Raw genomic sequence first — 26334 nt, forward strand, 5'->3', positions numbered from 1 at the left:
CATTCTCTCCCACTGTACCACCACCTCTAACTCTAACCACAATTAAAACAGAATGTATAGCCTTCTCTGTAGGCTTCCTTCTATGCCACTGTTAACAACGTATTTGTCACCGAGTGTCATTAATTGAGTGTTACATCTGGCAACTTCTCCCTTTTCATCTTCCATCTCTTCCAGTCACTTTATCTTTCAGCTTAATAGTAAACTAAAGGTCATTCCTGTCCTGAATTCCTAGTGTTCAAAATCTTGGTCTGTGCCACAGGTACCTCTGGACTTTACTAATATTTAAGTTATTATTCTGTGACCTTGAGAAATCTCAGTCCTTTGAGATGCTTGGCTTTCCTCCCCTCTACAATTATTTCATTAATTTTCAGCCTACTTCCAGTATTGCGCATTAGGATAGCCCACAAATATCAAGGCTTTAATAAATAAACTTAATGGTGACCACGTATTACAATATCCACTGTACGTTCAAAAACATGGATGGTAGTGATGGAATTGTATCATTCCTACTCCAACACTTAACATGTGATGTTAGTTCTCTGTAGATTTAATTTTAATAAGTTTGGAATCAGTTTGCATGCTCCCCATTTAATGCTTTTCTCTTACAAACCAAGCAGCTAAACACTATGAGGGGCATTGTCATGGAGATTATCCAGATAAAGATATAAACAGGTGTTCAGATAAATAGCCTTAAACTATTCTGGTAGATTTTGTCATCTCTAGAATATTAAATAAAAAATAATATTGAAGACTCATCGCTCACTTTAGATATTAGAGTTTACAGGTACACACACTTGTACTACATATAAAAAACCCCAAATACTTGTGAACGAAATATGTCATCTTTGTTTAGGCATAGGAATTACTTATTACTTGTATTTTCTTTCTCTTTTTCTTGTGTGGGTATAGTAGTCCAGGGTTTAAAACAGCAAAAAACACTGTGTGTGTGCACAGGTCTCATGTCTAATGAGAGAAAGGATGAGCCCAACATGTCCTGACTTTAAAAAAAATGCTGAGCAAACTCTCTTCTTCAATTTGGTCCCTTGCAAGCAATTCAAGTTAGCCTCCGATTACCAGAGAAATCCAAAACACTATTCATTTAAACTCTGCTTCTCACACGTAGGACAACTGCATCTGACTATTCTGTTACTGTCCTCCTGTAATTTGTTTTTATCTTCCTTCTTATTTTTCAAGATTGCATTTTTCTTCAAAAACAGCAAGTATTAAACAAAGCTGAGAGCTGTTTGTACATGGTATCTTCACAGATTAGATCATTTACCTCTGTTTTATTTTTACTTTAAAAAATAAGAAAATAAGATTCAGTTTTCTGAAAATGCAGCAGAAGGGAAAAGAAAAAAAGAGCAGATGGACAGGAAAAAAAAAATCAAAAAAAAAGGAACAAAAAAATTTGTGGATGAATCCAAAACTGTCATTTTTTCAGTATCACATGACCAAGTGTAAAATACAATTTTTAAATACGACTCATTAATATGTTACCTGAAACAAAGAACCAGCCTCCTATTCGGTCTGATCCAAAGCCCACTTAGATAAATGGAAAGATTCTATTCACTTAGAGTTCCACAGCTTGCTTTATTTTTACTTCTGCTTGGGTTTTTTTTGTTGGTGGTAGTGATTTTTTTGCTGTTATTATGCTAGTTATATCAAGTCAGAAAAACAAATTCTGAATTTTTTTCCATAATGACATATTGGGATTCAGTAACTTAACCTACAGTTTTATCAAAGACATAATAAATTATAGGGAAGTATTAGCCGCACCTACACATAAGGAAATAGAAGCTTATGAAAAATACAGCATTCAGTGTAAACAGATTAATTTACATTATCTTTCTATGGAGTCTTACTGATTCACATTTTATAAGGAGAACAGAACACCTGAAATTTCATAAGTCTTCGTAGCCTTAAATTTATTTCCTGTACAAATACGGTTACTATGCCAGACATTATGCTGCCTTTTTTTACCACATTGACCTGGTGGGATGTTATCTATATACTGTGTCCTTCCTTTTGGGAGTTGTATTCTTCTCGTATTTCTCTGCTCAAACTTAGTTGTCATGATTGCTTTCTGAACAACTGTATGGAGATGATAATACAATTCTTAGTTGTTAAACAGCTTCCCACAGAGTTCAGCAGTAAAAATGGCAAAAATAAGGCCATCTTTACTGAAAATACTAAGTTTTATAAGAAGCGTCAGATGAACTGGGATAGCCTGCAGTTTCAGAAAACATTGTTTGTCCTTCAAACATGGAAGACTTTCTTCCCAAAGTTAACCTAAAAATGAGTACATTTACACGTAAGATCCTACTTTTCTTTAAATTGACCACCAACCAAATAGATAGATCTAAGCAATCTGAATTCATTGACCCCATTCAGACTGACCTGGGTTGTTGTTTTGTTTTTTTTTTTTTCATCTCCTAGAGCTGCTTCCTTTAAGACCCACAAAATGTCTATATTATGGATATTTGGAGGAGAAACAAAGCCTGAAATTTAGCATATTTCTCTGAAACAATTATATACCTGAAGCATATATAACTATTAACCTATTAATTTAACAAGGGCAAGTGTAGAGTCCTGCATCTGGGCAGGAACAACCCCAGGTTCCAGTATAGGTTGGGAGATTACATATTAGAGAGCAGTGTAGGGGAAAGGGACCTGGGGGTCCTGGTGGACAACAGGATGACCATGAGCCAGCACTGTGCCCTTGTGGCCAGGAAGGCCAATGGCATCCTGGGCTGTATTAGAAGGGGGGTGGTTAGTAGATCGAGAGACGTCCTCCTTCCGCTCTACTCCACCCTGGTGAAACCACATCTGGAATATTGTGCCCAGTTCTGGGCCCCTCAGTTCAAGAAGGACAGGGAACTGCTGGAGAGGGTCCAGCGTAGGGCAACGAAGATGATTAAGGGAGTGGAGCACCTCCCTTATGAAGAAAGGCTGAGGGAGCTGGGTCTCTTTAGTTTGGAGAAGAGGAGACTAAGGGGGGACCTTATTAATGTTTATAAATATATAAAGGGTGAGTGCCATGAGGATGGAGCCAGGCTCTTCTCGGTGGCAAACAATGATAGGACAAGGGGTAATGGGATCAAGCTGGAACACAAGAGGTTCCACTTAAATTTGAGAAGAAACTTCTTCTCAGTGAGGGTGACAGAGCACTGGAACAGGCTGCCCAGGGAAGTTGTGGAGTCTCCTTCTCTGGAGACATTCAAAACCCGCCTGGACATGTTCCTGTGCGACCTCACCTAGGTGTTCCTGCTCCAGCAAGGGGATTGGACTAGATGATCTTTTGAGGTCCCTTCCAATCCCAAACATACTGTGATACTGTGATACTGTGAACCTTGAGAAAATAACATCTGAACATATTGCAACTGCTGGATCTAAAAATCCAGCTTCAAAATGAAGCCAGTGAAATGTCTTCTGTATTTCCTTTGATCTGATACTAACACGATGCCTTACAACTTGAATCAACACAATTCCCTCAAAAAATATTTTGTCTGCTATAGAAAAAACCTTGCACGTAAAATTGATCTCTATTCAATGAAAGTTTGGCACTCAGTCTACAATTCACATGTGCCTATTCTGCATTAGCAATCCAGGTATAAACTACATTTTCAGAAACTAGTGGACTTTCCTGCCAAGTCATGGGAAAGTAAGCAGAAAAATTCTTGAGACACTATAACCATCAAGTATGTAGACCTCTACTTCACCAGAATGAAGTTTCTAATTTTAGTCTCCAGTGAGGTCATCTGTAGTCTGTATGTACATCTCTATATACCTGTGATACATCTGTCTTTGATTCCTTGATTATTTGAGCTCTTGCCTGTTTACTTCAGCAAAACTGTAGAATGTTTCTTCAGGTTAGGAGAGATGAAGGAAGAAAAGCACTCAGTTTCACTTTCTGTTACCACTGTTGCCATTTACTCCCTTCTTTCCACCTTTAATCCTCACAACTTCCTCTTGCCGCCCCCAGCTGTCACCACAGTTTTCTTTGTCACCTCCTAATCCCCTCCAGAGAAGGATATGATGAGCGTGGAATAAGTGCCAAAACTGCTCTCCAGGGCCCTGCGCAGCAGACTCGAAGCAATTTATACAGCTTGAAGAAGGCTGGCTTAGTTTTATGCTATGTGGAAGGTAAATCCACGTACACAAAATACCTGGGTGGGACTGGCAAGATAAGACATTATATATTCAGACAAGTTACCCAAAACCTTTTTTTGACAGGTGACATATAGTGCAATAGAGCTTAAATAAAAGTCAGATAGCCAAAATCACTATTGCAGTAGTAATCCACAAAGGCCAAATCATAAAACTTATTGTTTCTTCAGTTGTGTGTTAGAAAAAACAAACAAAAAGCAAGCTGTACACCCCCACCGCCCCCCCCCCCAAAAAAAAAAAAAAAATAGAAAAGAGAAACAACTGTTACGATGGAGACATATAAAAGAGACTCACAAAGCAGCATACAATGTGGCAAATAAAAGGAGCTGCCCAGACACTGTGGAGAGAAGCTACTTTACACAGAATCTTGGGCTCAGACTGACGGAACAGAGGGGCCCTTACTTTTGCAGCCTGCAGTGGAGGGGGAATAGCAGCCCCGAAAAGAGGAGAGGCCCAAGCCTTAGCTTTTGACTTGAGCTTGCTATTACCTGCACTACGGAGAAAGAGCTGCTGCCAGGTGCCTGGCAATGCAGAGGTGTTTATGACATGAGGCTATACTTAGACTGCACTTCTATGTCTACCAGTTTCAGTTTGAACTAGATGAACTCTTTAATGTTGTGATATGTAAGGGATAAACTTGCAGTCAAGTGTATACACAATATGGAAAATATGTATGTGTTCAGTGTGGAGTCCTTTACTAGTCAGATTTGGGATCTCTCTACAGAAGCAGCAAAATAATTAAGGAACATTCAGATGCATGTCCTCACTGAATCATCTATTTGGTATTTATCGGCTTACTACTGGCTTTCAGGAAAGTCATATATGCAGATTTTAGTTTTCAGATGCTGTTTGTCTTATATTTGGAACTAGACAGTTGTTTATTTATCAACATGTAGTTCAGTGCTTTCTCTGCTGCTCTCAACAGTGCAATTTCTTGCCAACTATCCTTAAATCTATCAGTACTGACACTTGATTTGCTTAGTACCAGATAAGCCAGTGGTATAGACTAGTGTATGAATTAGATGTAAACACAAAATCATTTATCTGTCAACCACATAAAACAGGCTTGTGCTGACTGCTGGCAGACAGCAGTAGATGCCTTGTCAAGTTAGGATCTTGTTTAATGACCAGTGTAAGGACCTGCCATCTCCACTCATGTCACCCTTAAAAAGGTGTGATTTCCAGATCAGTCTAGAGAATTCGGTCTAACTGAAGACTATTTATAGTCTTTCCTTTGGAGAGAGAGAGTTTTCAATTGTATCAGTTTGTTGATCAGACTCCTGAGCTGTGATTGTCACAGCTAATGCAAAGGCATAGTAGGAGCAAACACTTTGGCATAGGGGAAAATGCAGGATCTTAGTGGAACTGCAGTGTTTGACTGACTTACAGTGATTATGAACTACCTTTTTGTATTGGTGCAAAAGACAGCACAAATTTGCTGCCACAAAGTTAATGGACCAATTCTTCAGTTGCCCAGATAATTAAAATAATGAGAGAAAAGGATAGGTGCGGAGATGACAGCTAAAAACTCTTTTCTAAGATTGTTCAGTGTGATGTTCATGGAATTGCATTCATAAATATGATTTATGTATCTGGGTTTATGTTGCTATCAAGTCTTTTTTAAAAAATTGGTGTTATCCATAACTGTTTAAAACTAAACCTAAAAATAAACTGTTGTGCATACATTACCAGTGAGACTTTTACTGGCTATGCATACTTCCATCACTGGTTCTTAGCTAGCAAGCCTTTTAGGAAAGGCCTTCCACTGATCCTGTAAAACATCTATGCTATACATAATACAGTAATAATAGCTGTCATAGTTCTACTATACATTCACTCCAAATTTTTGCAACTGGCAAATTTATACATTTATAAACAGCATTTTGAAAATAAATTAGTTCATTTTTGTCTCCTTCAAATCTGGAAAAATGTTATTATCTTATCTTTAAAATTAATCCTGTAAAATGAGACAGTATTTTTATAGGCCAAATCCTTAAACAGTGTTCTTAAAGTGCTAAATATTTCCAAGTGGTTTATGAAAAATTCATATCTGTCACTATTTGGATATCACAGCTCCTGTGGGGTAGTTTAAACGGAATATATCACTAATAGCCATCCACCAAAAGCCCATTTGACAAACACGAGTTACTTCTGTCCAAGATAGTACAGATGTTTCTCTGTAACCTTTCCTTAAACACACTACCTGTATGAGGCTGTCTAATAACGTTTTGTAAATGGTAACTAATACAAAAGTTCCAAAGCACATTTTAGCACTTCAGAACACAGCACCAGAGACACTTTTGTATAAGTAGGAAAATGTTGATAATTTGTTTCAATAATAACTATATTGATGGTAAGAGCAAAATTGAGAGAATATGGGAATATATGTGGGAATGCCCAGGGAGGTTGTGGAGTCTCCTACTCTGGAGGCATTCAAGACCTGCCTGGACGCCTTCCTGTGTAACCTCATCTAGGTGTTCCTGCTCTGGCAGGGCGATTGGACTAGATGATCTTTCGAGGTCCCTTCCAACCCCTGACATTCTGTGATTCTGTGAATGGGATGAGTGTTGACGGAGGAAAAAGATATAAAAGAGGGTATACCAGAATGAGGCTATATTACAATAAGCATGAGTGTGTTACTTGCTCTGCTTTTACATTGTCTCCTCTTATCACTTACCACTGTCTACTAAATAACTGATCAAACAGACCAGTTTAATCTGCTAAATAAGAGACTAAATAGTCTGCCTCAGTGTAGACATTCTTCGATTTTAAAAGAAACCTATTTGAGCTAAAACAAGTATGACTTGCAAAAAAAATAATATTGCAAGAGATTTCACTCTTTCAAAAATGGGAGTTACAAAACTTTACAGTCTTAACTTTCAGCTGTATAAATTTTCGCAGTCAACTGAAGCAGCTTTATACACTGCTAGCTTACTAAAGTAAAGTATGATATAGTTCCCTGTTTCAATTTGTAATGTTCATAAAATCGATCCTTTTACAGGCATAGTCAGAACTGTGTTTGAAAGAATTACAAGAAATAAGATGCATAAACACAGTATTCCCAAATGGAGGTCTTTATGGGTTATGGTTTTTGTGCTAAACTGATTCTGGAGAAGCAGTAGTTACCTGCAGCCAAGAGCTGAATCCCCTGTCCTACTCTAATGCACAAATATGTATCTACACATGAAGGTTATCAAGCCACAGTTCTGTCTAGAGGAAGGCTGTGTTTCATTTACTGCTGGAACCTCATTTATTTACTTTTCCTTCAGTCATTCTTTCATCTTCATGTTTGCTGTCTTAAAATGTTCTTGTCTCTAAAAGTGCCTCTCCAGTATCAGTCTTTTATATGTCCTCAGGATTAGGGGTAGTTCAGTACCCTGAGTTCTTCACTGTTTGATTAATATTTGATCTATGTCCTGTTCTCCATCTATTTGCTGCACATCACTTGATTTCCACCACATTATTTTCAAAATGGGAATCATGTGCTCCTCTGTTTCCCTACAGTACTTTTCTACAATGGACTGACCTTGATTCAAGGTCTCTGAATTGTATCAAAATACAAGTAATAATAAAAATGTAAGGCATGTATAAAGTTCAAAATCAGATTTTTGTATATCACAGTGCTTTCCTTCCAATGTTCTTTTGTTCCTCACGTTTTTCTCTTTATGAACTCCTAAGAATGCTTTGTCTTAATTAAAATGTAAGAGTCTCAAGAATCCAGTTCTGTAGCCACTTAAGTTGGAGAGCACGTTAATGTTTTAAATGGATAGGAACTAATGTTCAATGTGGATTGATTTCAACTTCTGCGGAGCTGCATAAGCCATGTTCTTAGGACAAACATTTCCCCACAATTCCTAATTGGACGTGAACAACAAGCATGGGTATAGTAATCTCAGATATATGGTTAATATTATTCGGTGAGTATCATAATTCTGCTTAGTTGTATATATATCATACTCGTAAATTTGCTACGATATTAGGAGTTTCCAGGCACAGAGACTAGGCTACAATGTCAGACACTGAATTGACATATTTTGTAACCACAATATTAGAGATAAGAGCAAAGAGTTAAAAAAAGCAATTAAATAAAATCATGGCAAAAGGCAAACAAAAATATTCTTATAATGTACATTAGGGATTATTAAAATGTAAGTACTGGTTAGAATGTCAACAAGAGATGAAAAAGAATAAATGCTACCCTTGCCAAGACCTACAAGTTGGATTTAGCTTGGGAACAAACTAAGAATGAAGCAAATGACAGATATAAATAGAGTATGAGCTGTAGCACTCTGCTCCATTATGAGATAATTGGAAGAGATAGATAAGGGGGAAGTCTGAAGTGAACATCATGTACTTAAATTTTTATAAGGCATTTGAAAAAGTTCTCTGGAGATTGACACTGAAGGTAGAAAATCAAATGTTTATAATAAGAAAAAGTAAACAACCCAAAAAGTAAATAAACAGGGTTGGTGTAACACAAAGTGAATGCCTATCTTCAGAGAAGACATTTTCTTTTGTAAAGAATGTCTAGTACAAATGCTCTCATGGCTACGGGAACATACTGTATCTTTTTTACATTTTTAATATAGTAAATTAGGTTGAAAGTCAAACAAGAAAAGAACCTACAAAATAGGAAGATGACTTGAAAAATAAAATAGTAAAAAAATCCTTTTTCATAAAGGAACACATAGTGTTTCTGTAGATAGAACAGAGCGAATCCTAATAGAATAAGCCAGATAACTTCTTATAGACTTAGCAAAGAGGAGGCTGATTGCACCTATGAAGCAGACTAAGCAAGACAAAGTTAATTTTTACACTAAAATAACCAACAGCTATTAATAAGTATTTTGTAACTTGTATACATATATTCAGTTGCAACACAGAAGAACTATAAATCCATATACTTCAACCCTCTTCCTATGGTGTGAATATATTGATCATTTAGGCAGCAATGTGTTCATCAGCATTCATTAAACAGACTGACTTCTGTACATCTGGAGGAGATAAAAATGATTTGTGGTCAAATGGGACAGACATATACTTCAGGTATAGAAAAAAAGCAGTTGAAACAGGCTGTTAGAACACTGCATATCCCTAGGTATATCTGTTAGATGTGTTTTGAAATATACATTATAATCACTAATGTGAAGGAAACCACCTCAGTTAAAATGACCAAGTGTAAAATGTCTTGTCTTTGAAAAGGTCCAGATTCTTATCATTAATGAAGCTATGAGATAATGACTGGTTTGGGGAAGTTTGCTGAGGAAGCTGTAGCCTGACTTCAGTCTAGACTCAGAGATCAAATAAACTGGTTGACCCAGAGTTTTGGGATTTTTTTCTCAGATTTTTTTTTTTCTTTTTGCAATTCTGCACAGTTGAAAAGAAAATTAATATAATTTGTCAATATAATAACTTTGTTCCAGTTGACTGTGTTGAACTATTTCTCCACTGGAATTGGAGAATTGCGTCTCAGATATATTCAACTATACTGTTAAACAGTGTTCTTACTCCACTGATGGAGTCTACTTATGTCAGTATTTCAGCATTTAGCCACCAATCCTTCTTATGCTACCATATTCTGGGTGAGATGATCAAATACTAATGGGAAATTCTCTATACCACCCTGGCTTTTCTCCTTGATGCCTTTGAAAGTCACCAAACTTTAAATGAATTTACCAAATTAACTTTAAACACAACTACATTTTTTTATTCTGAATATCAACTTGACAGTGTAATTTTATTTTTTATGTTTATCTGTGTAACATCTTATCAAAACCTCAGACTTCAGAGTAAGATTTAGATCATCTGTTTATTGTTGGAGAGCTATCCAGTAATTTAGAAGAGCTTGCTTTGTAATGTTAATGAGAGCAAAACACCCTCTTAGCTACCACCCCAATGCCACTTACTTAAAATGTTAGCTTAGCTCTGATTCCAGATATTTACATCATGATATAAAGCTTTACACACAAAAGAAATGTTGAAAGTTTCAGATCATTATTTGACACTAATCTTCAGCCTGAGGTACCTTCCAAATTAAAATAAATTAAATTAAAAGAAATACTGGACATGCTTTGCTTCATAATATAACTAAATTTTCCAGACTCCTGCTATTCCATATTAGCCAGTTTACATTCTTTTAGACAAAGGGCAAGACCAAGTGCTAGAATGTCCAGTTGTCATTTTCATATCTGCTCCTTGTTTAGCATTGGACTTATAGAGCAATTACATTTTCAAAAGTGCCCAAAGAATCTCCATTCTTAAAATACTGAATAACAAGAAATTAACATTTATTTTCCGTATTTTGACAGACAGACTTATCTGTGAACTTATCAATCTTCTATAATATTCTTAGATTGTCAAACACTGGTCATTAAGATGTTACCAGCAATATTCTCTTTAGGACCTAAGAGCACGTACTGGTAGCACCACCATTTAAATGTATTATATTACGTAACATAAAAGAGAGGGGTTAACTGGCATAATGCTTCATGAACCTTAATACAGAGTAGCATAGAATGGGGCCAGTAATTACTAGCTTACACACATCCCAACTTTGTAGGGGGTGAAAATGTACACATATGTGTCATTTATCAAAAGGAGACTTTAAATAGAACAATAAACTATTATTTCACATTTTATAATAAAAATATCAGCATATGAATTCATAGGACATTTGTTTAGTTGTGTTTATTTTTTACCTATTATACCTATATTTATGCTAGTGATAAGGGGAACTGAAGCTAACTTTGAGTTTTCCATATATTCAGAAATCTGTGTAGTTATATCTGGTGCCTTAGTAAGTTACACTGGGTCAAGGTGCAATGAGTAAAGTTGTTCATAAACCTCAATACCGTATTGCCTGGTGTGCTTTCTCTGCAACAGAAAATAACCTCTTCTACTCAGACTAAGATTCACAAATATTTCCATTGAAATAAATAGAACTAGTTGTAGTAGAAGATTATATTTAATGTAAAAAGATTAAAATCTCTCTGCGAGTTATTTAAAAAGTTCTGGGTCATGTGTATGTGTGTCTCATTTCTCCATAACTGTCAAAACATTTTTTGCCTAACGGTCTTCATGTGGCTTTAGTGTCTTTACAGTATTTTGATGAATACTTAATGATACACAGGGAATGAAACTGTGGCCAAAACAATGTTGTACAATACTGATGTGGTATTCTATAGTCTTGCTCCATGGATCAGAATTTTTACAAATCCACTTAAGACAGCATGGTAATCTGATGGCTAAAACGTTGGTGCTTTGCTTCTACAAAATATAATGCCAACTCTAAATCTGTTGGAGGTGAAGGAGCAATAATGAGAAGAGGGCAACATGGCAAATAAGGAATAGAGTTGGTGTTTGGGTTGTTTTCCATTTGTGCATAATTCCTAAAGAACAATGCCTTTTACAGGTTATCCACATTAGGTTTTGCAACAGGAAATAAATGCTGAAATCTTTTTTTTTTTTTGGTCCTATGACGGAAAGTGAAAATTGATACAGAACTTTGTGGAGCGTGAATCTTGATCAGAGAAGCAGAAAAGCACTTGAAAAAGATCTTTCAGCTTAGAAGAGATTAGCCTTCCAATTAAAATCGAGGTTTGTGCTAATTCTCATTAAACCACTATTCTGTATAATAATTTAGACTTTCTTCATTTTATTTTGTGGGAAAGATTAAAATAGCTTCTTCAGAGATACTGGAAATTTATTTACCAAGTTGTGTGGTAAATGCTCGCAGTCCTTTTCATCTAAAATAAATGTCTAGGTAATATTGATCACTCGTCACCTTCATATAAACTCTATGAGGAAGAAAACTTCCACAAAAATACACAATGAAGTCTAGTTTTTATAGTTCCTTCTTTACTCTTGTCATAGCCAGCAGTATTCCCAAAAGAGAAATATCACTAGTTTATAACAGTCCTCTTAAAAATAATACTAGATTTGCTATTTTTAGAATTTTTAGGAACTATTAATAAAAATATTACCCCATTATCTTTTGGATTGTATTCCAGAAATGTGTACTGGTCATTGTCACAAAACACACTGGAGCATGGAATAACACTTATATCAGACTGTTCAAACTAATTTTTTATTGTGCAAACATTTATTTCTACTGCAAGGTACATTTTCCTTCTACTAATAGAAGTAATACTATATTAGGTAGGATGCAAGAATATGACATCCAAAACGATACAATATAGTTAGTTAAAGTGTTTCATTCATTTTTTTCTGTGCTTTGCTTAATTCCTTACTTGTCTACAGCTTTATTTAGATTAGCAATATTTGTTTATTACAGAGTAAGAAATTATGGGAACCATGCCTGATCTGAAAATAAAAAAATAGTAAAAAGTCAAATTAAATTTGTCGGGAACTTCCCACAGATACTTTAACAAGCCTAGAAAGAACTTATCTGAGATTCTATATATAGTTGAAGTGTTAAGAAGTGAAGAAAAAAAAAAAAAAGGCATATCGCACATGCTTTTTACACATGCTCAAGACCAGGGTAACTTTGGAAAAAAGATTGTCTTTTTTTCTTTTTTAAAAGTTATATATTCAAACAGTCCAGACTTGCAATCTGGAAACACATAATGCTCCAAAAGTTGCCATTAGAATGCCAACAACTCTGAGAAATAAATATAGAGCTGAATCTGAGATTGTCACAATTTCCCTGCAATTATGGGAGCTGTATACTTTTTCAGTCTCCCACGATTGTGTGTTTAACAGCTACACAAAGGAAAAAGGCAAATATTTAATAAATAAATACAAAGAGGAATAGTATTCAGGCAAAGACTCAGAACAAGGTATAAAACAAAAGCCCAAGACTGATAGTAGGTGTCTTGTCTGTTGTTTCCCACAGAGGAAAGTTGGTCAGAGATTCCGTTTACTCTACCAAATCAACAGGAGAAGAGTGCTGATGACATTTCTTCCTGATGACACTTCCTAAAAGAATTGTGCATTGATAGATATGTATCTTCATTCTCTAGTATTTAAAGATGCTTTGGCTCCTATGATAGGATTCCTGAATACTTGCAGCTTAACATATGTAGGTAGTGTAATATATCTAACAGTGGTTTGGCATTGCTTTCTCCCTTTCAAATGCAGCTTGCTGCGCACTACAACCATAGTATATTATTATTGTTTTACATTTAAAAAAATAACAAAATTCTAATACAAATTGTAAATGTCTCTTTAAGGAGTGCAAATTATTCAAGAACTTTGAACACATAATAGAACAATTATTTTAAAAAGTCATTATTATCTCTGAAGTGTCACCTGTCTGATATGTTCTCTCCATGGCTAATAGGGTACATATAATTACAGAGCTCATATAAATCTCAGTCTTCTTACTCAGACTGAGCTATTACACTTCCTGATTAATCAGAAGGCATGGTTTTGTCTTTTCATTAGGCTTTAAAAAAAAATAAATTAAAACATCAATTTTCACAATATTTTAAAAGTTTAATTCATCTTGATTCATATTAAACACCACTTAACATCTCAGTACTCTGTGAAGTTCTGCTCATCAGTAGTATGGCTGGTAGAACAGTATGCCCAATATTTAATTTTTCAAAATAATAACTTCAAACTTCCATAATATGCCTTGTTTGTGTTTAGAAAATAATTTAGCAGGTGCCTGTTCAATGCAAACACTATTTTTTTTTCTTTAAATGTGACTTCCCAAATGAATGCAGAAATTTCAGAGTTTACTGGCTTTGGTGGGAGTCAAATTATTTAAAATCTCTTTAGGTAACTGTATTGGTGTGGTGGGTTAAGACAGGTATTGTTCTGTCATCTGCTTTTGAAGTTCTCTATAGATCTTGCTGCTGATCAGACTTAGGTGGAATATATGGATACAATGAGGAGAGATTTGTGTTTATGGACTGGACTGGCAGCATTGGTATGAGGATGTCTGATAACCAATCGTCTAATGTCTAGGGCGATACAAGAAGGCACAGTAGTACCTCCAGCTCTTCCGTCTCTCCATATGACCATTTCTATCACTGTAAAGTGGCACTGCCATCTAAGAAAATAATTTCTAAATGCTCAGTTCACTTTAGCCTGAAATCAAGTAGCAGCAGGTTGCTAGACAACTCTACATTTGTGTCATTTCTGTCTTGGAAGAAGACATTCACCTCATAATTTTTTATAATGGTGATCTTCTAACAGCTCGTTTTTGTCTGAAATTAAGAGCAAAACCTGAGGTCTTCCGCAACAGTCTCAGACTAGCCCACCAAGGGCTAGTATGTCAGAAGTCTACCTGTTAGAGGCTCACCACAGTTTCCTCTCCTGCACCCTCAGAGATACTTCCCCTATACTCTGAAGCATCTCTGAAACAAGTAGCCAGCCTTGTTCTTCCCACCACATGCAATGCTCTGCCAACATTACACTAAAATCCCAACATTCCAAATGACCAATTGAGCTAGTCACAAATACATAAAAATAACAGCACTTGAGTTTTCATAAACAGTAACTGCCACAATTAATTGTATTAAATGAATTCATAATGTCAGCGCAAATGTAACTTTGTTGTTTTTTCTGGACTCAAAACTATGATCTGTGAACTGCCAAGTAAGAGGAAAAATGGGAAGCAAAAACTAATGAAGCCTTAAAAATTAATTCAGTGCATTTTGAATGTTTCTATCATTTTAGCTAAATTGTAATTTTTTTGCAATCTGTGGTCAGTCTCATTACAAAAACAAATGATCATGTGGGTCACAGTTTGAATACAGTTTGTAAATTAATTCCTCAGTGTCAGTAAGATACATGGTACCAGAAACTACTCTTATGAGATAAGCTCCACTTTTATGATACTCTTAGATTTCGATAGTCTTTATAAACTGTGTTGACTAGTCAATATCTGCTAATTACAGAATATCTTGTTCCACTTTTTAAAACATTGAACAATATCTACAAAAATGTCTTTTAAAATGTTATTTAACTGATTAAACCCCATTTGAAGAAGTGATCAAATGCAACATTTTTGTACACAGTGAAAACATAGCTTGCTCACTTTTCAAAAGGGTACATTCAACCAAATACAGACCTCAGCCTTTAGACCATCTCTGTTATAGCTGTCCGTGCTTGATAATGAGAATTATACAGCAATAGTGATTAAGTGACTTGCGCCTTTAGCTTCTTTTGAATTTGGTGTGAAGATGGGACACTGAATCCCCTTCCATAGTCAGGGAAGGTTGTGTATTAACAAGTGCTGTCACATAAGGAACAAATATAACCACAGGCTTCCATTTGCAACTCAGCTTGTTGTTTTTCCCATCTGTATTTGTTTCACATTTGGTTTGGCAGCACTGCTTTTATCTGTGCTGCAGTTTTCTCTAGTCACAAGGGGAAGAGAAAACAAAGTGAGAAAAACGTAAAACCTCTAAAACATTTTTGGCTATTTAGAACAATAAAAAAAGTGAAGCTATTCTACAGTGTTTACTCCTTATTAAATATTTTAACAATCACTACATTTTGAAGGAGCTCTGTAACTTAGAGCTGCTGGAAGTATGGTAAATGCTATTAACTTAATATCTTTAAAAGGTAAAGGACAAACACTTTTATTTGCAAGAAGCTGAAGCGCTTTGACTCGGGGTTTAGAATTTAGGAGGCAGGGCAGGACTTTCCTGGCAGAGCTAATCCGTAGTGAGGACTGCTGTTCACATCTTGTAATTGCCTCTGCCAGGCATATGATCCTTGTGCTAAGCTGTTAGATCTGCAGTTATTAACGGCTGAAGCGAGCCGAGACTTGTAAGACCCAGGTAGAGGGGTAGGCAGTTTTCTTCTTTTTGCTAACTCAGTAGGTAAATTGCACTTATGTTAACCTAATGCGTTCCCTCCCGATCTACCACAGCTTGTTATTCAGTGAGTCAAGCACAATCATGTCAGACTTAGCAACCTGCTTTCTACCACAAAAATACAGCACTTCCTAACATTTCTTTCTAAGTGGAGCCAGGATTTGTCCCTCAAGAGATACTTCAGAGTAAATAATAATATCACTGTTTTTATCTGTGAGTATAAACACTGGTTTTTGTCTCATAATGAGTGTTTCTGTTTTACTGCTACTTCCCACCAGGAAGCTGACTGCTAACATAATTAACAGATGATTGCATGGGGGAGGCTGAAATCTTTAACAGCTGTTTTCGGGCATTCTGTACTAAATCTTCTGTGCTGAAGAACATTTACAGTTTTTTAATGGCATTCTGTCCAGTGGCACAGAGATTATGGGACCATGGTGTGTGTGCCTACAGGAAGACTTAACTTGTTCACTTACTTGAAAAAATAGGAAGAATCCACTTTTAAAGCACGTAGTGGATTGGTACAAGTACTTGAGCATACATATCAGAATTCAGTACAAAAGATCAGCTTTAACTGTGAACTCTAAAAACTGAATGTGTAGTGCTGAAATGGTTGGCAGATTTATTTTACAATAAAAGTATTTTGAAGCTTTAGTAATTTCTGATGCTCCAGGTGATCTATTGCTTCGTTGCAGGATAAAAGGGAGACAATGTGAATCCATGTTACTATTTGTTAATTAATAGAAGAGTCATTCTGAGAGTAATGCATAGCGCAGCACAAAAGTTTCCTGTTATAAAATAGAGTAATTGTTGTCTGTGATAGAATAATCATTATAAAATTGAGAGAGAAATCATTTGGGAAAGAACTGCTTCAGTTCTCCAAGGAGTATTATAGTGTCTGCCAGAAGTCAGGTAGCATGCATCAAATTCTAGATAGAAAAATAAGAGCTTTAGAGTAATAAGGGTATAATTAAGTAATGATGGAAGTACGAGTCACATTTACAAACTGTGTATCATGTTGTCCCAGAGAAAGAAGACTACTTGATCTGTGGGAGTTTTTAAGCTGAGACACTGAAACATTTTCTGCGCTAGTAAGCTTTTGCTGGGGCATACCACCGAAGTCTTCCTCTGCCAGAGTTATAACAGCACTGAGATGTTCTTCTTCTCTTTTCATGACCCTCTCCCAATTCCAGTGTGTGCTAGTTTAAGTAGAATATAGAAACAAAGCATTTTTGCTTCCATTGTTGTTGCAAGGATGATGCTAAAACAGAAATTAGCAGGAGGCTGACAGAACTACTTTCTACAAAGCATTACCTCCTCTTCCTTCCACACAAGTAAATTGATTCCCTCTTTTATCTATAAGAGGGACCCAATCCTAAAATAAATTCAGAAGAAAGGTGAGTATAGAGGTATATTAACAATTTACTTACGTGGAACTGTGTGCCTAAACCTGCCACAAAAGTGTAAATTTGAACCTCTTGGTATAGCTGATGCAGTGGTTTTATAAATGTTAATTTTTTTCTTTAATGCTTTTTTAATTTATGGTGGTTTTGCACAGTGAGAAAGGGCTTGGCATGTACATGCAGCAATTTTTTTTCACAGCTTAGAGCAACTCAAACTTTCCAACTACTATGCGGGTCTCACTGCAGATGTGAAAACACTTGCTCCCTTAGTGAACTAGACCATTAAGATCTTGAGCAGTTTCAATCGAAATCAAGCTTTTAAAATAGAATTTAGGCTTCTAAATCACTTATTTTGGAAATTTACTTACAAGGACAAATCAAGATAAATTTGACAATATTTGCTTAAGTTCTTTTCTTTTGTAGCCTCTGTTAAATTGAAGAACTCATAAAATTTAACACATTTTCTAAAATGAGGAGGCCAAAATGACGAAAGTATTTCTTGAGGAAAAGAGGAGGATTATTTTAAAGAAATCTTTATAGAATTTTCTTTTGAGGAAATTGTAATAGAATTTTTTTGTACAAGTTGAATCTAGACTCAGATATTTTAAATCAATTGATTCAGAAATGTGTGGGCTTTTTATCCCCGTTTTAGATTAACAGTCTCAGGTGATTTCCAAAAGGAAAGGCAAAAGAAGGGCTTTACTCACTAATTCACACTGTGACAAATGCCTATTAAAGTGCCTTCTGAGATGTACAGTAGGGAGTTGTTCCTTTAAAGTCACCAGTCAACATGACAGCCAGAAGTATACAATTGTCCAAGTGATGTGTGGAGGTGTTCTGAATTATGTGAATCTCTTTCCAGATAGGTGGTGATGTTCATTTATGCAGTAAGCACATTAGAAGGGAAAGCTGATTTTAATTTATTCCTTTAAATACCCAATGTAAGAACAGTTCTTGCACAAAAGTAATATTTAGCTCTATAGTTTCATCATGAAAGTACATACTGTAGCAAAATTACTCCAATGTTCATCTCAGTACAGGAGCAGGATTTGAAATGTATTTTCAGTACCAGTTAATGTGTCATTATTGGCATTGGAACTGGTATGTTCCAGTACCAGTTATGTGTATACATACATACAGAAAAAGATTATAGACTTGGAAAACGTAAATTTTTGTTCCTTTAGTGTGAAATTGTAAACACTTACTGCAACAGCTTATATAAAAGTTATGAAATCCGATGCTTTGAGGGTGGGGATTGGAAAATATATTTGGTTTCTCTGTTGATTTTTTGTTCTCTCCATTCCATTTGTTGTATGTGATTCTGAAGTGGCACAGTAATAGTGATTTTTTTTTTCCTAGAACGTATACATACATATACAGTGCTAAACTTCAACAGGCAGTAGAATGAAATAGCAGTATAAATAGATATTTATGACTGTCAAATGGCTTGTTCATATGACAGACTGTATTAATTTAGCAATTCAATGGTGGAATGTATACTTCAGGGTCTCTTAATATTGCTAGAAATATTCAGCATTGATAAAATCTACCTTGCTGTGCAAGGTTCAAAGAAAGCCGAACATACTGCTTAATCTTACCTAAACCCAAAGGGACTTAAAGTGTAAAAGGTATATAAATCAAAAAATAGTATATACATTTTTATGCAGTCAATAAAATGAATCTCGCTCTGCATATTTTAAAAACATCCATATGTTTGTTTGTTTCTTTCTTTCTCTAAAATGTTGTGTGGAAAGAATTATTCCAGTAAATCAAAGTTCTCTAACAGCAAGTTGTTGGTTTGGGTTTGTGTTTTTTCATTTTTCAAAGACTCCCGGATACAGCACACTTATTGCCTATGTATAAGCGCTATACTGCATATTTCAGGAAGGAAGGCACCAAGGCTAAGCAGGTCTGTACTTTACAAATGGATCTCTCTGCACCACAGTCCACCATATATGCATTATCTGAATGTGTGACTGTGCAGAAAATATAGGAGACCAGAAAGAGAGGAACTAGCAGTACAAATGGGAGAAGCAACGTATTATATTAAAGTGTAGAGATTACCTTCACAGTGACTTTGACCTTCTCTGGGCACCTCTTTAAGAAAGTTAAATTTGCCCAGGCACTGACGTTAAATGGCAAAACAGCCTCCATATATATCTGGAAACTGTTGCAGCTTCCCATATTGGGTGACTCTCTGCAACTTGTCTGCACAGAGCATTTCCTTGGATGCTCAACTACCAAATCATTCCTTGGCTATGGCCAAAGCATGCAAGTGAAAATTTGAACAGTTGTATAAGCAGTTGTGCCTCAATGGTGGGAAATACTCCTGGCTTGCTTGCTTAAATTTACTAAAACAAATGCAGCTTTTATCTGTTTATAAGTTTATAAAGAATGGACTACACATCTGTACATAACTGGTTTAAGAAATACGAGGTAAGTTGTGCTCTGAAAGATACTCAAGCACTGAATTTACATGACTGATCTTACTAAAAAAAGCAGTGATATCATCAGAACATAAATGCTTTTTTTTTAAATTTTTAACTTAGAATTCTTTCTTTACATCTCTAATATCCTGTGGTTTTGATACTGTGAAGTACACAGTAACTATATATGTACACAAGAAAACATTTTTTGTGAATAACCTCTTCACAGTATCTTGCCAAGGATTACAAGGGAACCTAAAATAAATAGCCTCTTTTCTCCCATCTTCTGAAGCAAATTATTTATCAGCTTTGAGCGTGTCAGGGCTTCTTGAGTAGGTAGGATATTTTTTGCTTTTATTTGCATTGCTCTTCAACACAACTGGTAGCACTAAGGACTGGTGATCAGTAAGTTTATGAAATATTTTATTACATAATTTACTGCTACAATCCTGATTCAGTAAAACTTCACTGAATTAACAGGTGAATAACTTGTGTTGATCAGTAAATTCCCCCTTTATTTCTGCACCCTTTCCTAGCAGCCAAATTGAAAGACAAATTGCATTATGATGGTCAAGAAACACCTCAGTATATCCAGCAAATCAAAGGTTTATTTCAGTTTCAGATACTTTCAATAACGAAAGCAAAATGTGAGATTCACGAAAGGAATCAGTGATACTTACAAAATTAGTGAAAAAGTCAATGACTGAATCTTCTTTTTACCCTCAGAGCAGTGACTGGGATATTCACATGGCCAGAAGAAAACTGGTACGTTACCCTCCCTGCCACAGAAATCACCCATTTGACACACACACAGTCTGGATACAGGGCTGATTGTTCACATGCTATCCTGTGGCAGATTTTCAGATTGATCTAGGCAATATTTAAATATTTCACATAGTGACAGGAAAACAGGTGAGTTTTTCTCAGAGTCATCTCTCTGAGTAAATGAATATTTAACTATTCCATATAAAATGTGTGTACTGTAAGCATCAAGCTTCAACTGCACAGTTTTCAAAGGGAACCAGGTCCTTTGAAAATCTAGTCTTTCAGAAACTGAAACTGGTTTTAAGATCCATTTTTTTCAGAAAAAAAAAAATCGCTCAGCAGATTCATGAATGTTAATAAATTATTCAGAATAGTTTATTTACTGAACAAACGCATTTGCCAAAGACTCACCATGTTCTTCTGCACAGAGCAGCTTCTTTTATGAAAAATAATATACAATCCAATTTGGCAGTTTGTGGGATATGAGAGACCAGAACCCATCTGTTACTGAACCCAACTGCTTGGTTAGGAATCTAAGCTATGCAAGTAGAATTATTTGTCTCAGAGAGAAATGCAAAAGCAGTGAGATGGACATTACTGTACTGCAGAAGTATAGGTAAGAAATGGACCACAAGCTAGACACCAGAAGAAAGAAGCTTGAGTGAAGTTCCACCATAGTAGAAGTTCTCAAGAAAATGAAGATTAGAAAACTGTCTCCAAACAGGTACAAATCTAAGAACCAGATTCCTGAAATTAGAGTCCTGTTATATTGAGCTAAGCATTTTAGCATGTGAGCATTTTATAAATGAACAGGATCATTTAAAAGAAATAGCTGATTCTTCTCCTAAAGAAACATAATCAGTAAGGTTTTGAAATGGTATAGTATGCATATATTACAAATCCATCTGTCAGCAAAAAAAAAAGAGGAAAGGTCTATATAATTTCTATCATATTTATTATTAAATACTATCATATGACTTAGTGGCAAACTATGTTATCAAAACTGTGATTTGATGATGCAGGGTGGTTCGTGGCAGATGAGAGGAATAATTCCATCTCCTCTCCACTTTGAAGAATCAACAAGCATCTGAAAACCCAGAGATGGAACATATGCCTCCCAACCAGCAAAAAGTGAGCATCTTTTCAGAAAGGGCATAATGGAAGGAGAAAAGAGAGAACTCAAGGATGAACAGACTAGAAGATCAAAAAGGGAATGGGACTAAGAAGACAGAGTTCAGCTGGTAACAGACCTGAAGTTCACAGACCTCACAGACGGAAAACCCTTGATATAAATCAGACTTCTGGAGCTGAAAACCTGTGGAAGTAAGAAGTTGCAGTGAACTGGAAATATGCCAAAAAATATTTCTGTATCTCAGTCAAGGGCAAACAATCTCCTAAAATGAACTATCTTGATCACTTGCCGTTATATAGCCATACTATGAGGCTACTTCAACTGTATTTTACTGCTCAGATATTCCATTCATAGTTAATATCCATTCAAATGAAGGGGGTGCAAGCAACACCTCTGGCAGTATCTGTATTGCACACTAAATACAACAGAATACAAAAGATATGCTTCATCAAAACCAAATTTGAACCATTTACATAATGGTGCAAAGAAAAGACAAAAAAGCAAACAATTAAAAATAAGATATACTTATGTAATACTAATCGTTATGAATTAATAAGCAATTGATCTCAGGGTCCTCACAGGTCTGCAGCCTTTCTCATTAAATATTTCCTGAAAGTATGTCTAATATTCTAAATATTCCATTTGACAGTATTTCTATGCAGAATATATATGCTTTTTCTATAATGGACTGTAGCAAAGTACAAGCAACATAGGATTGGATTAAAGTGATATCCTCCAGTACAGAAAAACAAGAATCTGGACAGGCCCGTATTCTAAGGTGGACAAACAAAAGAAAATACTCAAGATTTTTTAAGAATGGACTTTGTTCATTTACTGGAAAGTCAGCATCAGAAGAGACTGCTATGGTAACTTGCAGAGCTGGAGGAGAGAGTGCTGCTAAAACAGCCTCACGTAAAGTACAATACTGATTGCGTTGTGGGGAAACACCTGCACAGCCTTTCTGCCACAGTGCACCTGAGTCCAGCCTCACCACAGGACAAGACCTGAAGACCTAGAATGTAATTTCCAGCAGCCATTTTCAGACCTGGGTTCATATTTTTTATTTCAGATTTGCCAAAGATCTGTCTTGTAATGCTTCTATGAATATTAATAAAAAGAATTAAAAGTAGCTATTCATTTTCCACTAGTCATTTGCTGCAATTTTCCAACAATTACCATACTCTGTAATAGTGTTATGCTGTAATTCTGCTGTCAATATTTTGTAAAGATTATTTGTTTGCATTTTGTTAAGTGCACACAAACTTGAAATAGACATTTCTATAGCTAAATGGATGCTATGGCTTGTGCAGTTGCTTATACACTGTTTCCTATCTGAGATCAGATCATGCTATGGAAGAAGTTCCATAGAAGATAACTTCATAAAGTTCAAGTCAAACAACTGGTATCAGTGAAGTGCTTGACGGAAGCTTCAGACTAGAGCTGGTGAAAGTGTTAAGCCACAGTGTGGTCCAAAAAGAAGTAAAAAGAATATTTCATTTATTTTAGCCATCAAAACCCTAGCTAAATAAATAAAATTGATAAAATAAGACAGGCTGCAGGGTCTTTTCCTATTCCAGTAGAAAAGAAAATGTAGGTATAAGATGCTAAGATCTACATTTTCTAAAATCTCAAAGAATACTGCAATCAGAAGTTATGAATACAGAAAATGCTTGTGGTTTAATTATTTTTTAAACTATAAAACTATGCTTTGATAAATATACTCTTTAACTCTCCATCATGTTATTTACAATGCTGCCATTTCCAACCGACAGCATTCATATTTGTAACTATCTTAAGATGTTATTCACCATTTCATAACTCTCTGAATAAATGTTTAACTGCTTCAATGTACAGCATATTCTTCTAAACAAAGGTAATAATTAGTAATGTGCATGATCTTGTGATTACCAATAAATGAGAATCCATCTTTCTTTAGGAAAGTAGCTAAAATCTAAAATATGTAGACCAGCATTAAAATCAAAGTTTCTCACTGTCGCGTTGAAGACTCATTCTGACAACATAAATACATTGAATTTAAATCAATCAATATGCTCTTATACATGACCAGATAATTTTGCTTTTGTGTCATTTGACCACAATAAATTGTTACTACAAAGCAGACCTCACACATAATTTTGCAAGATGGGATCGTGTAATAGCCTATTGACACACTAGGCTGTATGGTAAAATAGTGGCATGATGCTGTTGGCGTTCATGAACGCTGTTCATTTAGCATTTTGAAGTTAAACACACATTCCTGGTTGGTTTGTTTGTTTTAACATAAGGGGGTTTTGTCTTTTAAATATAGTATTTGACTTGACGCAAACAAATACTTTTTTCTATCGGATTGTAATTACTTATTCTGATAGTCCTTCAAATACTTCATAAAGGAATAAATCAATGGTAGTTACATACAAGCCTAGGATCTAGCATGAAAAGAAACTGCATGTAAAGAAGCACGCATACTGGATAATAAAAACAGTCTGTGACCCTGGCAGTTAGCTTTTCGACAAGCGACAAAAGCGTATTTTGTTTGGGGTTTCCGCTCAGTGCATGTTATCCTCCGGAGATGGTATTGTGCCTCTTCTACTCTTCCTCCTACTGTAGCCGTAGAGAAGAGAAAGGTACTGCCCTTCTGCCGAGGCAGCAGTGCCCGAAGGCTGCGGGATGCCCCGTGCTTTGCCGAGGGGCGCCGGCCGCGACTCACCTGCGGCTGCGGGGCGGGGCGGGCGGCGCATCCCTTTCGCACCAAAGTTTCTCACCGGGGCTGGCCTCCCGCGGGCGGTGTGCGCCGCTGACCCGCCAGCAGCGGGGCCGAGCAGAGCGCCCCGCCGCCGCCCCGACCCTCCGCAGGGCCCGCGCCGCCGGGCCGCCCGTCTCAGGCGGGCTGGCCAAGGGGCAACGGGCGTCTTTGGCGGAGCACCCTTCGCTGCCTCTCGGGCTGTCACCGCGACCCCCCGCGTACCGCGCAGTCACCTGTCGTCGCTCTGCCAGCCTTGGTCGCCCAGCAGCAAGTCCCGAAACCGGTACCGCGGGGGCAGCGGAGGCACCTCGCTGTCCAGGTCCACCATCCTTCCCGGAGGAGGGGAGCACCCGCCGCCGCCGCCGCTCCCCTCCGGAGGGGCGGTCACCCCCCACCCACCCAACCGGGCGGGGGGAAAAGCCCAGCGCGGCAGGAGGGACGGGAGCGGCACGGAGCAGTCGCCCCCAGCCGCGCGCGGGCGCTGCGCGCACCAAGGCGTTCGGAGCGCGCGGCGGAGCCGTCTCCCGGCAGCTGTGGGGAGCGCCCCGGCGCGCGAGCGGCCGTTAACGGACCGCGGTTGAGAGTTCCCGTCCCGGGGGAGCCAAGTGCCGGGGGCGGCGGCCTCGGCGGCGCGCGCCCGCCCGCCCACTCACCCGGCACGAGCGCGCGCGCGCCGCAGCTGACAACAAAGAGCCGTTCAGTGCTATGCAAGTGGTGTTTGAGCCGCCGCGGGCCGGCGAGCCAATGGCAGGGGCGCGTATTAGCATATTGGAGTGACGGCGCGGGAACCCCCGCCTGCCGGCTAATGGCAGCTCCGCATCAGCGGCCGGGCACGGGCTGTTCGCTCCGCACGGAGCGGGTAGGGGCGGCCGCTTCGAGCCGCCGCGCAGACGCCCCCGCGGCTCTGCCACGCTGGCCTGGCGGGCTGAGTGGGGCGCGCCGGTCCCTTCGGGGTGGCGGTTCGGCCGACCTTGCCGGGCGTCGCCGGGACTCGGGTGGCCCCGCGGCAGGGCAGGGGGCTCCGCGGGGGAGTATCGTGCAGCACCCGTTTCTGGTATGCACAATAGCACTTGTCTGGAAGAGCCCCCGAGCACCAGGTCAGCCCCAGCTCCTCCTTTGGGGGTGTTATAGTGGCTTCCTCGCAAGTCTGTCTCCTCTAGCCAGCAACCTCCTCGTCTACCGCTTCCTCAGAAGTGCTTTTCTGTAAGCCCCGAAATTGAAAAAATGAGGTGTCTTATCTTTGCGAGCTATAGGTGGCCCCTGTGCAGAGCCCGTATTAATGGTAGCGAGTCATCTGAGTTTACTCGGGTCTTTCTTCCCTTTGCTTCTTGCTCAGCTTCAGTCAATCAGTCACAGGTTTTTAGTGCCGCCTCTTCTGAGCTCCCAGGTGCAAACGGGAACGCCCTTGGTCAATTTCCACTCAATTAATTGGGCGCTGTAAATATCAGGAGTGGTGGCTCAGGTTCTGTAAAAACTCAGGAAAGTTGGATTCTTCCAATGGTTGGAATTCGTAGGCGATACCTGAAAGTGGGAGACACTGATATGATTTGCTTGAATTCACTGTCACCAAACCGAAATAGTGAATAATTATTTTTTAGCTTTGGTGTTAAAGGTCCACTGTAATCTAGTGGACTAACTGTCATACTTAGTATCTAATGCCACAGTTCTGGCAAACATAAATATTACTACATTTTTGCAGCCTCTCATGATTTGTCTTCCTGGGTTAGGTCATCACCTAAACTATTCAGTCATAGCATTCCTTTCCTAGAATGAAGTCGTGCACAGTCTTAACACTGGTGCCATTTTTAAGTGTGGATGGGGTTTTTGGATTTTGCTGGATCAGGGGCTAAGTGATAAACAAGAAGTGATTTTCTAAATGTAGTTCCTATACCACGTATTTAATTAG

The 26334-nt window shown here is 37.7% G+C and overlaps 1 protein-coding gene across 1 annotated transcript in view; it reads right to left on the minus strand.

Moving 5' to 3' along the window:
* Positions 1 to 24835, minus strand: part of KCNT2 (potassium sodium-activated channel subfamily T member 2) — a 131364-nt gene extending 106529 nt beyond the window's left edge. Inside the window, exon 1 of the mRNA XM_082052817.1 lies at positions 24662 to 24835. Coding sequence (XP_081908943.1) covers positions 24662 to 24756 — 95 coding nt within the window. The 5' untranslated portion in view covers positions 24757 to 24835. The remainder of the gene's footprint in view (positions 1 to 24661) is intronic.
* Positions 24836 to 26334: the final 1499 nt, after the last annotated feature.

This window comes from Streptopelia decaocto (genome assembly GCF_964273445.1).
Source record: "Streptopelia decaocto genome assembly, chromosome: 5".
Classification (NCBI taxonomy): Eukaryota; Metazoa; Chordata; class Aves; order Columbiformes; family Columbidae; genus Streptopelia; species Streptopelia decaocto.